This window comes from Thamnophis elegans, chromosome 4 (genome assembly GCF_009769535.1).
Source record: "Thamnophis elegans isolate rThaEle1 chromosome 4, rThaEle1.pri, whole genome shotgun sequence".
NCBI classification, from domain to species: domain Eukaryota; kingdom Metazoa; phylum Chordata; class Lepidosauria; order Squamata; family Colubridae; genus Thamnophis; species Thamnophis elegans.
Window position 1 is genome coordinate 32,299,315 of NC_045544.1, and position 12,735 is coordinate 32,312,049.

Sequence of the window (12,735 nt, forward strand, 5' to 3'; positions counted from 1 at the left end):
TGTATCAACAAATTGGTAATAAAGGATAAAATAAAATGCAGATGAGCATGAAGATAGTCTGTTCAATAGAAAAGTTCGTGTGTTCATTTCAATATCTTCCATTCTGAATAAATCAGTTCTAATAGGACAAGTCTTGTAATTGAAGAAAACAACTGCTGTATTAATACTAACCTCTGTGCAGTTCATCATCACTGTGTACTTCTATCATATTTGCTGGTGAGCATGAAACAATTTTAGGTATCTCAGAATGTAATGTCAATTCAGCAGAGAATTCTTGAGATTCATTATTGCTGTCTATTGAGCCAGATGTCCTAATTAATAATAATAAAAAAATAATGTGATTGTTGAATTCAGAGGTAAAAAGATAAAGATTAACATATAAATTAATACTTACACAGAAAAATCACTTTGCTTGAGTATTTCTTTAAGTCTCTTCTGAAAGATTCTTTCACTTTCTGTTGGGGCCACAAATCCACGATCTTTTTTTCATGAAAAAAATATAAGGAATTTAGAGTCACTATATTAATATTCTCCCCCCTTAAGAATTGTTACTAAATATTTTAACTGAAAATAAAGCAATATATCATCTGTAAATGGCCATGCCCATTAAAAAAAAAGAATCTGGATCTACACCTATGTAGATTCTATTTCGATCTATTCAGAACTTCGGAATTGAACTTCGGAATAGAACTTCTCTTGAGATATCCATAAAACATGACGTATTGGTAGTCCTCGACTTATGACTATTACAAATAGTTATATATTATTTTAATATATTAATATGTATTGATATATATTATATCACAAAAGTAACCTAAGTCACAACAGTGTTGAAAAATGACTTATGACTCATGTGCAAAAGTATGGCTGTTGCCGCACTTCTAATTTGAGGCATTAACCGTTACACTAAACAGGAACAACAATACTATTTGAGGAAGGTAACATAAAATGAAGAAATGAAGCAAAATATACTCAAACTAGGCAATGAATTTTAGCCATGAATTTCAGAGTAATTCTTGTCAGTATAACTGTAAGACATAGATGGGCAATTGATTTCCCCAAAGGCTACATGAGAAACTGGGACTGTTGTGGAGGACTAAACTAATAGGGCTGTGAAAGTGCATAGGCATGCATGGATACACACATAGATAAATGGGAAAAAAGTAGCAGTCACCTTCAAAATAAAAACAATGCAATTGTATTGCATGCATGACATATACTTATTTGCATTTAATTTCTAATTTCCGATTAAGCTCACGTGGGCTGGAAAGGGACGGATGTGGGGACAGCCGAAGGGCCGGATGTGGGACCATAAAATGCCCAGGTCTGCTGTAAGATATTAAACTAATGCATTCCTGAATTTTTAGCATCTTCCAGATGGTAAAAAAACATATGCAATTTACTTATATATCACTTCTTAGATACAACACTTTGCAAATTATGGCACTGCATTCATATTATTCTAACTTTAAGAACAAATGCTTTTTCTTCACTATTTCTGCTTTTTTGGACCTAAGACTATACTGGTAATAGAAAATGAAAATGGAGTTTAAAATAAAATGAAATATAATCCAGTGAGAACATATAAAAGCAACAGGTAAAAAGAAGAAATTCAGAAAATGTTATGATGTTATATTATATACATTCCAAAATTTTTATATCCCAAATTTTATTTAGTTCACAATAGCAGTATCCAATCAAAATTAGACATTTTAGTCCAACAATTCTACCTTGTGAGTTAGGAGGAGTAATTTGGGATGACTCTTTGTTCTTCCGACGACGCTGTTTCTCATCCTCCCATATTGCTTGTAACCCTGGATTCTGACCAATCTGGGCTAGATCAGAAAAGATGCAGCAGAATCAATGGCAGCATCAAGCTTATTAAGACATAGCTTTACAAGAGGTCATCTTGAATAGCAATAGTAAGAAAAATCTGCCCTCCCTCATGTTTATCATGTTAGGCTTATATTTCACCTTTTACCCAGAAGCTCAAGAGATAATAACTGACCTAAAATCACCCACTATGATTTTGTAAACTTTAATGGTTGAGGGTGGACTTTACTGGGTACAGTTTAGCATCTTTCCTACTGGCTATCAAAAAAGTTATTTATCTTTTTCTATTAAAATATACTATTGCTTAACAGAACACAAATATTTTAAGTGAAGGAATTATACACTGAACTGAAAAAAAAAACACCTACAAATATACCATGTGATCACACAAAGAAAAATACTTTACCTTCAATATCCAATCTATTTAAAATATCAGCAGCTACTGCATCCACTTCCAATTCACAGGTACTCTGTGGCTCTATACCTTCCAATATCAAAGAGCTGCATTTAAATTAAAGTTAAAAAGAGTATTATGTTATATATATATATATATTAAATGTATTATAATAAACATAGAAATTATATGTAAAGTTTTGTATCAAAATACATAAATAATCACAGATTTACAATGGTTTTAACCTTAGTTCAACTAAAGAATGAGAAGCATTAGATATGTACAAATGATACTATTCTTCCTATTCTCCAGGGCTAAAAGTGAGATTCCCCCAATGTTGCATAACAACACAAAAGTTGTGGCTAAAGATATTTGTAAGTCCTGTAGAACAAGATATATATGGGGAAAAAACCGACTGACACGTCACAATCAGGTCAATGGAATTCAAGAACAAGATTAGAGAAGGGATTGTTGAATATGAAAAGTCTGATTCTATTGGGTTTGGGTTATCCTATTTAATTTCTTTTTAATTTTTGTATTGTGTGTTTCTTTTAATGTTGTATGCCGCCCTGAGTCCTTGGGAGAAGGGCGGTATATAAATCAAATAAACCTAACCTAACCTAACCTAACCATATTTACAATGCAGGTACTCTTCAAATGTTGAGGGTCACGCTTGTCATAATTCCTGCTAAAATGGCTAAAAGCCAAGGGCTAAAGAAGAAGCAATTTCAAACATTTGGAGACTATTAGATGTGATTGTGTACTAGCATGTATGTAGGCTAACTAGAAGTATTAGAGACAAATGTTTATTTCAGTTACATTACTGGAAAAATGTGTCAGCAGCCATAAAATATAGGAGAAAATTGGGTCAAATGTCATAATATTTCAAAGTAGTTTCAATTATTTAAGAGATCCTCAAGTCGAGGACAATTCTCCCATTAACACATTCTAAATAAATAATACATGGGTGCTAGCATGTTCTCAGAAGGCTATCTCTATCCTAGTATATAAAGCAAAATAAATTCAAAATTAAAGGAAGAACTTTGATTGTAGCCCGTTGATTTAGATTTGTGGTCCTACCAATCAGTCAATATACAAGTTTAATTTGATTAAACTAGTTAAACCTGCCGCTATATTTAGTATATTTAGTATATGTATGTAGATATCCCTTGGGTTAGGATACTTGCTAAGGCAAATATGTATCCAGATATGCTAACCTAGGAATCTGATTATCTTCCCACTGATGGGGTCTGGTAGCAGATTTTGTCCAATTATCTCCGCAACTTGCAATTTCTTCAAATGCATCACCTATATATAAAACATAGCCAATATGTTGTATTAGAAAACATGCCACTTTATTTGAAACTTTATATATTAAACATTTGAAATACTGTTTATTTAACAAGAAGTTTATTACAGATCATTTATTGGCAAAACACTGCAATAAAATAAGCATGGAATTAAATAACAGTTTAAATTAATCCCCATCTGCATTTTGTTTGCTACATCTAATTTTATCTAAAAGTCTTTTAAATTGGAAGTGCAAAAATATATCTAGGAAATTATCTCATTTTCAGAGAAAGTTATGAATTCTTAACTCTCAGGGATTGAGATGCCTTTGAGTTACTTAACAAAACAAGTCTTTGTATATGTAATAACATAGCCACTCATCATAGATGCCATCAAACACTACTATTAGAGTACATATTTACGATGATGCCTAACTTCTATAAAGAAGCAAGCAATTGACAGCCAAATAAGAGCAGAAAAACAACCTTCCTTATGTTACAGAAGATCCCAAAGGGAATAATTGATATTATGGCAGGAATATAAGAAACATGAGAAGAATTTGCAAGAGTGGAACAAGTTTTATGTAACTTATTCTTACATCCAATGATTAGCATATTTTATGCAAATGTACTATGACAGGCAGTCTTGCTTAACAACTGCCCTATTTAGTGACCATTCGAAATTAGGATGACACTGAAAAGGTTAACTTTGTGACTTGCCCTTGCATGTATGACCATCGTAGCCTCCCCATGGTCACGATCGAAATTCAGGCATTTTACAATCAGCAGGTATTTATGACCATTGTAGTGTCCTGCATAAATATGACCAATATTTGTGCACCTCACAGCCAGTTTCTGATAAGCAGAGTCAATGGCGAAGTTGGCAGTAAAATTACAAGTCACAATCATGATATTTTGTTTAATGATCATAAGTACTTTGCTTGTCTGTGGCAGAAGTGGCATCATAAATCTGGTACAGTCAAGTTATTTTTCACTTAAGGACTGTGTCACTTAAGGACAGAGTTTCCAGTTCCAGCTGTGATAATTAAGTGAGGACTAGCTATAATTAATTAATGCATTTCTTCACAAGCCGAAGGTTTAAAGTACAGCACTGGCCATATCTGTTATGACTGCATCACAAACCTATATATAACTGATTTGAAAATTCTGGCAGGAAATGGCTTTTAAGAAATTGGCAATATTCAGGTATAATATATATCTTACAAAAAATCATTTTCTTTCTCACCCACAGCACCCTTAGAATTATGTATATATTCATTTCCAGGCCTTAAATCTAGCTGTAGTGTCCATTATGACAGACCGAGAAACCTGCAGAAAACCTCTCTTATGTAACCAAGTAAATTACATTCATGAAGTCACCAGAAGTGCAATATGACTTGAGGATATATTTATATTTTTTAAAGAGATAACAGATTCTAAATCCATTTTTCAACCAACTGCAGAAACCTATAAAGTGCTCTTCAATATTTTTTTCCCACTATTAGCTTCTGACAGAAGAATGAAATGCCCATTTTCATCAGTGATTTCACACATAAAAAAATTATTTTGAGAAATCTGTTAACAATAAATGTGGTTGTTATCTAAGTCCAAAACACACTGAATGGAATAGTGATTATGAAAAAAACATTATTGTACCTGAAGCATCTATTAGAGAATACTTTAATAATTATAGACATCAGATGAAGAACTATTGCAAGATAGGTGTAACAGAAAAACAAACTGCAGATCCAAAAGAAAGAAAACAGTCAAACAGCAGAAATAAAGACTCAGCTCTTTCCTCAAATTAGAAGATAGCACTATATTAATTTCTATATAATCTTACAAAATAGTACACAATAGCCACAGTACAATGAAAGTGATGGAGAATGGAGAAAGGAGGATTGCACCCTGCAGAAGAACAGCAGAGCCCAGTCTGACTCCAGTACTGAGATACCACAGGGATTGAACTCTTCAAGCGTGGTTGTTTGTACCTGACAACTATTCCCAGCAAAGCAAAGGGAAAGGAGCCTAAACAACTATGTACATTATGGGATCCCTAGAAAATGACCCAAAGTAATAATTCTTTATTTCACTTTCAAATGACAACTAAACACAGACTGGACTAATGTATTGTATTTATGTTTTACATTTATCTATTGTACACCATGGTTGGTTAAGTAATCACAACGACTACGTTCAGGAAGTCATGTGCTTATGTTTTATGCATGAGGTATTGCTGTTGTGTCATTCATTAAAACAGCAAGAGGGATACAAAGTTAAAAAGAAGCATGGAGAAGTAATACTCAGACATTATAGCTGTAATTTCTTATTCTGAAAACAGAGACTCTTGGATTATGCACCCAGCAGATATTAATGGTGAGAATAGTGTGGAACGTAAGCAATTAATACAAAGGCAACCATTATTTTCTTTAAATTACCATCCATAATTTACAGTTTATTCTAGAGGCTAAATTGTCTGAATATGTTTGAGATAACTTGCATACCTTTTTTCTTTATTTTTCTAAACTTGACTGCAGCCAGATTGATTAAGTTCATTCCATATAAGTTATAATCTATAAAGAGCTGAAGGAGGTAGGGAATATGAGCTTCATGAGGTTGGTAAATTTTATTCATTATAGCGCCACCTTGTAGAAGCTCGCATACTCTAAATAAAAAAAATCATCAGTAGTATTTCAAAATTATTTTTAAAGAAATATTTAAACATGGGAACATTACTGAACATAAATGGAATATAGCAGTTTTCTGATATCTGTACCAAGAATTTCACCTACACATATAACATTTTAGATAGTAAAAACAAGATATGATGAACCTAAACACATGTGTTTGAGGCATCTACAGATGTCTGTGTCTAGCTGTTCAAAATATTTGTTTTGAGCAAAAAGAAATTGCATACAGGTAGATCTCACTTAACCACCACAACTGGGCCCAGATTTTTGGTCTACATTGTTGCAGTCATCAGCAGTGACTTAGTCTGATTTTACAACCACTTTTACAACATTCGTAAAGTGAGTAACTGCAATCATTAACCAAATCACATGTTCATTAAGCAAATTCAATGTATCTAATGGGTGGGTATTTTTGCTGCAAAATGACAAAACCATCGCAAATCACAGTCATGTGGCAGTGGGATGCTGCAACTGGTTGTAAATGAGAACCAGTTGTCAAGCCTCTGAACTGCTGTCATGTGTCTACTGAGGGCCTGTGTTTGTGGCAGTCATAACTTCAAGGACAGGTTGTGACTTTTGTTGAGTTCATCATAATTAAAGCCATGTTTAATTAAAAGCAGAAACAAGTAGAGATGCCTTCTTTGTGACTGAAGCAGATTAATCTGTGGAAAAATAATAAATAAGCGCAAATTTTGCAATAGTGTATATCTTAATAAATCATAGATTATAGTTATTGTTATAACAGCATTCAGCATTACGGCACTTTTTAAAGCTTTTTTTTCTATTGGCCAAGGGGTGCAAGAAGCACAGCAATGATGCTACTGCATTGATGAAAGCAGAATTTTTCATTGCATTTATCCTTTTGGAGATTAAGATTATCTATTAATTATGCAAATTAAGCCTTCCCATATTTTGCTACTGAATGTTAGCAAAAACCAACTACCTGGGGATGAGGGCAGGTAAAAGAGGGGCAACAAATTTGATATCTGTATTACATGCTAGGAGCCGTAATGGTGCAGAGATTAGAATGCAGTATTCTGCCCATACCCAGGATTCAATTCTGACCAGTTTAGCCTTCCATCCTTCCAAGACGGGTAAAATGAGGACCCAGATTGTTGCGGGCAATAGGGTGATATTTGTAAACTGCTCAGAGAGTGCTATTAAGCAATATGGAGTAGTATATAAGTACTAAGAATTTATCTACAGTTCACAGTAGCCCTGTGGATACAGGTAGTCTTTGACTTACAAGTGTAATTGGGATCAGAATTTTGGTGGAAAATTGGGCAAGTTTTAAGTTAAGGCATCCACCAGATCACATGATTTTTAAGACCATTTTTACAATGGTCATTAAATGAATCACATGGTCATTAGTTGAAATCATAGTTGTTGAACAAATCATAAAACATTTTACAATTGCCAGAAATGTTTTACAGGTGATAACACAGTCTTTCCGAAGCCATCGTAAATCCAAACTATTGTCAAAAGTCAAATATTATCTGTACAGGTAATCTTCAGCCTGTACAAATAGGCCTCAACTTACAATCATTTGTTCAGCAACCATTCAAAATTATGATGTGTCAGCCCTCATTCCAGTCTCTGTATAAAAAGATATACCATGGAAATACTAACAAAAGAAATATTTACCTTTTTACCATAGCAGGATTGTAAAGATAGATCTTCATAAATTGCCTTTCTTTTTCATGATATCCATAAAAAGGCCTGGAAAACAAAAATCCAGTATATTATATTCTGGTTTGTCCTGCTCCAAATAATCACTTTGATGAAGTTATGCCCTCAGCAGAGTAATAGGAACCTTTCCCATCACAGCCCAATCTAGGATTGAGATTCACCTGTACATATTATTTATAGGTTTTTTTTATTGCAGGTCAGATACGAAGTAACACAGAATGAAAGATCAATTATTATTTCATTTCTCAGAAACAATTTGAGTGTGTATTAATCATCTTTCAATCTGAAGTGAGAACTACTAATGGATGATCTGAAATAAAGCTTTTTATAGTGCTTGCACAAGTGAGGAGACATCATTCCGACACTTAAATAATGATCTCTGTACCCTTTGAAATTCCAAGTTTGAGAGAGAACATGGATTAGTTGGCTATTACATTGCCATAGTACACGAATACTGTCATACACAACTATGCTAATGGCCCACCCCAAGCTCTTTATTTTGGAACATTGTGGCAGCTAGATCAGCATACTTTTTTTATTGCCTTTCCAAAAATATAGATGACGGGATACTTTTTTTGCTTATCGTGCAGCTAAGGGCAATTACATAGTAGCCCTAATAATAAGGTAGGGAATGGCAACCACATTTTTTAACTTAAATTCCAAATTATTAATTAAGGCTTTTAGAATAAATCTACACATTAATTCCCAAGATTATTCACATGCAAATAAAACAATTGAAATAAATGATCAAGTATGGCATATTATGGGAATGCCATAAATGCTAATTTGAAGCAACTTGAAATTTCTACCCAGGTTTATTTTGCCCTACAAAAGAAATATTTCTACTTTTAAATACTGGTGTTTCATAAATGTATAAATTTAATAACATTCTTCCAAAGTTAACCTACCTAAACTGTTGATCAACTCTGACAACAGAAATCAATGTATCTTCTATACAAACTATGGAAATTTTGAAATATAAAGTGCACTCTCATTTAAGAGTTAAGAAATCTTTAAACTATAGCTTTAAAACCACTATTAAGCTACATGGAAAGATTAAGAAACATAGTTTGTCTCCATTAAGAGATATGAGATATCTTTACTAATGTAAGGACCGAGGGGGAAGGGAAAAGGCTGAAATATCAGCTACTTTTAACACTGGCAGGGACACCAACCAAAACCACATCATGATCCTTCCATAATGTCTTGGCTCAAACAGATGAACAAAAATATTTGTTCCACTAATTCTCACATTAAATTATTTTTTCACAATTTCTTTCAATTGCTCAGCCATTGTAGCTGCCAACCCCTGACTAACCTTGCCTGGACTTAAAAGCTAAGCAGGAATATAAGAACCCTTAAGCTACATAAGGAAGCTTGGAAGAAGGCAATGACACATTACAATATTTCTATAATATTGTAAAACTGAAAATCTATCCATAAAATCACCAGGCATAAGGGGCTCAACTTCAAGAAAGCTTTATTTTTTTCTTCAATTGTGCAGTTCTTACACCGGTATCACAAGAAATACAGAAGAAAGGAGCTGAAATACCCTAAAAAAAACTATTCATCTCATAATCTCTCAAGAGAACAGATCAAGACATGCATCAAAACACTTAAAGGAGTGTACACAAGCTGCTTTTTTGCATAAAGGACAAACAACTTTCATCAGAACTTTCTTTCAAAACAAAACTCAGAATGTCCAGAGTGCTCTATATTCCAGACTGAAGAAAGCTTGAAACACTTAAAATATTTTGCTACAAGGAACAATTAGAACACAAAGAAAACCCTTGGTAATCCCTGTATTTTTATTCTAGGGTTACAACAATAGATGACAGTGGTGAAGGGTGTAATTAAATATGCCTTCTCTTAGGAAGAATTGGGTTAAACGTTTAAAAAATACTTCAAAAGTTATCATCTGAAGCAACCGAATCAATTAATTAAACATATCTTTACACAATCAATTTTAGAAACAGCAGAAAATAATACAGCATAATTCACAGAAAGCAGACATATCTTTCCTCAGGATGGTCTCTGCAATTACATTTGTTCCTCTCTGTGCTCCAAAATATATTTTCAGAATCAATTCTGAAGTATTGCATAGTCCTAATACATAGCCTAATACATATGTTAGTTTTACTTCTTAGCTCAAAAATGTTACTAGTTCAAGATTTATCATGTTGTGGAGAAATGTGCATTCACATTCCCAACTTGCAGTTATGGGTTTCTTAGTTTCTGTTTTTTCTTCTAAGTTTTAGAGATCTAAGAGGCTCAAATTCTGATATGCATATCAATGCAAAAATGACATTTACCATGTTTCTTCTGTATTTTAATTGTAATCTTTCAGCTATTGTCTTTCCTACTCCCTCTCCATCTCTAAAATCCTCAATTTAAAAACAAGGGCAAAAAAGTAATTAAGATCGTTTATTCAGTTGCTGCTTTTTTAAAAGTTAAATTCCAACCTATACCAAAAAACACTGCAGCCAATTTTGTTAGAAAAAAAATAATGGAGTTGGTTCATTGTGAAAATTAAAAAGCAGGTATGGCTACAGTAAAGGGGTGTTGGTCTTACCTATCTCATATGGTGGAGATAGCATCCAGGAAAAGTACAGAATACTATGAGGAGAGTGGGAGTCTGTTTTGTATATGCAGATACAAATAACAGACAACCCATGACCCACTGAAACATGCTTTCAGAAATATTTCCTTATCTAATATCAGAATGTCCACAAGGGGGCAAAAACTTAGTGGGAGCTATTTCTGACTTCCAGCTGGCTTCCCCCATTGACTTTATTGGTATGAAGCTAGCAGGCAGTGTCAGAAATCACAATCCTGTGATTGTGGAGGTACAACAGATAATACTATAGCATTCACAATTTTGCCATTACAAAAGGTCTGGAGATTCTTGAAATCTCAATCTGATGAGGACAATTGAGGGTGTATTCTTTAAATTAGTCCATTTGAGGTACCTCAATTCAAAAATTGTTGCCCTATGATACGCCATTTTGCCCAACTGAAAGTTACATACAAACAAGCAAAAGAGTTTTAGTAGTATATAGATTAACTATTCTCAAAAATAATTGTATTATTTAACAATGTTTAAAAAATAAATCAATACTTACATTCCATATACTAGTGACACCTTAAACACATGCTGAACAGAAGAAGATGGATTTCCTAAAGTGACATTGAGTGCCCGGTCAATGCTGAATGCCAAACTACGCAGATAATGATCTGGCAAATGTCCATAACCATCGTATGGCACATACAAGTAAGGGAAAATACCATGTAAATGAAGACAAGTCTTCTGACCTGAAGAAGAAACAAATTGTTCAAAGTAATTCTGAAAATTCAGAAAGATATAACTTTCAAATAAGTGCTTAAAGCAGGTTTGAAATATCCACATATAAATATACTATTTATTTATGCTACATTACAGACTGCAGTTATTTACCCTTTGCAAATGATTCCAAATGGATACTTAAGACTTTACACAGGAACAGCAGTTCTCAGATATTTATTAAAGCAGTCCATTTCTTTTTTTTTTAAAGAATAAGGCTGCTTTAAAGGACACTATTAAAATGCAATTCCTTTAAGAATCCAGAGTTCAAAAGATGCCTCAAAAAGTGAAGCTTCTTTAATAAATAGCAAAAGTATTACACTTGTTACTAATGTAGAATGTCACTAACGCCTCTGCCATTTATTAAAGAAGCCTCTCTTTTTGCCAATGTATGTGATATATTTTGCTTTCCATAAAAGCTTTGAAACAGTTTAAAAATCAGAGTTAAAGCAATAATATAATAATGTTAAATTATTAATGTAGTATATTAAATAATTAAAGTACTCTGTTTCTTAAAACAGCATGCATAAATATTATTTATTTATTTATTATATTTGCACTACCCTATTCCCATAGGTTCTGGGTAAGTAATAAATGTAAACAGATACAATACTTCCCAAAAGAAAAAAAGAAACAAGGACATGGATTCTCTCTTAGAAGATCATAAAATAAAAAGGGAGGGAGGATTTAAATCGGGGTCCCCAACACCTGGGCTTCTACCGGGCTGTGAGCTGTTTAAACTGGGCCACCCAAATCAGTGGGTGACCATGCATGTGTGCACTTCCCAACTTGCATGAGCAGTAAATGGAGCTGTGCATGCTTGCCCGCCCCTCGTACGGAACCATCCCTACTACCCACTCCAACTGGTCCTCAAAGCCAGAAAGGTTGGCGAACTCTGCCTTAAATGCCATAGTGAAATATCAAACAAATATAAACAGATTTCTTACACAAAATCTAGTACAGGAAAATTTTAAGAAGTATCAGTTAATTTAGGCAGAAGTCATAAACAGAATTTATTTAGAATATGACTAAGATTGAGCTTTCTTCAATTTAATGCTTAAAGATATACTGTATTTCAATTCTATAATTCTAGGTTGTGAAATATTGCCTTACTTCATAAATAAAAAGTTATATATGTTTATCGCCAGTTTACTTATGCACTAGAACAGCGATGGCGAACTTTTTTGGCTCATGTGCCATAAGTGGGGGGAGCGCAGGGGGGATCGTGTGCGGGCGTGCCACACCCATAATGCAATGTGTGACAGGCGCAACCCATTTTTTGCATGCTTTTTTTGCTCTCCCCAGGCTCCAGAGGCTTTATAGGAGCCTGGGGAGGGTGAAAAGAGTCTCCCCACCCTCCCCGGAGGCCCTCCGAAGGCTTCATGAGCTTCCGTGAAGCCTCCGGAGTGCAAAAAACCGGCCCTACGGGCAAACCGGAATTTCAGGAACGGACTTCCGGTTTGCTTGGAAGGTCGTTTTGAGCACTCCAAAGGCTTCAGG

The 12,735-nt window shown here is 33.9% G+C and overlaps 1 protein-coding gene across 1 annotated transcript in view; it reads right to left on the minus strand.

The window, feature by feature from the left end:
* Positions 1 to 12,735, minus strand: part of REV3L (REV3 like, DNA directed polymerase zeta catalytic subunit) — an 88,200-nt gene that overhangs the window by 54,670 nt on the left and 20,795 nt on the right. The window contains exons 2-9 of the mRNA XM_032215688.1: positions 11,018 to 11,207; positions 7,851 to 7,925; positions 6,021 to 6,181; positions 3,445 to 3,535; positions 2,240 to 2,334; positions 1,731 to 1,835; positions 395 to 479; positions 172 to 311 (exon numbers count right to left, since the gene is read on the minus strand). Of these exons, the coding sequence (XP_032071579.1) occupies positions 172 to 311; positions 395 to 479; positions 1,731 to 1,835; positions 2,240 to 2,334; positions 3,445 to 3,535; positions 6,021 to 6,181; positions 7,851 to 7,925; positions 11,018 to 11,207 (942 nt within the window). The remainder of the gene's footprint in view (positions 1 to 171; positions 312 to 394; positions 480 to 1,730; positions 1,836 to 2,239; positions 2,335 to 3,444; positions 3,536 to 6,020; positions 6,182 to 7,850; positions 7,926 to 11,017; positions 11,208 to 12,735) is intronic.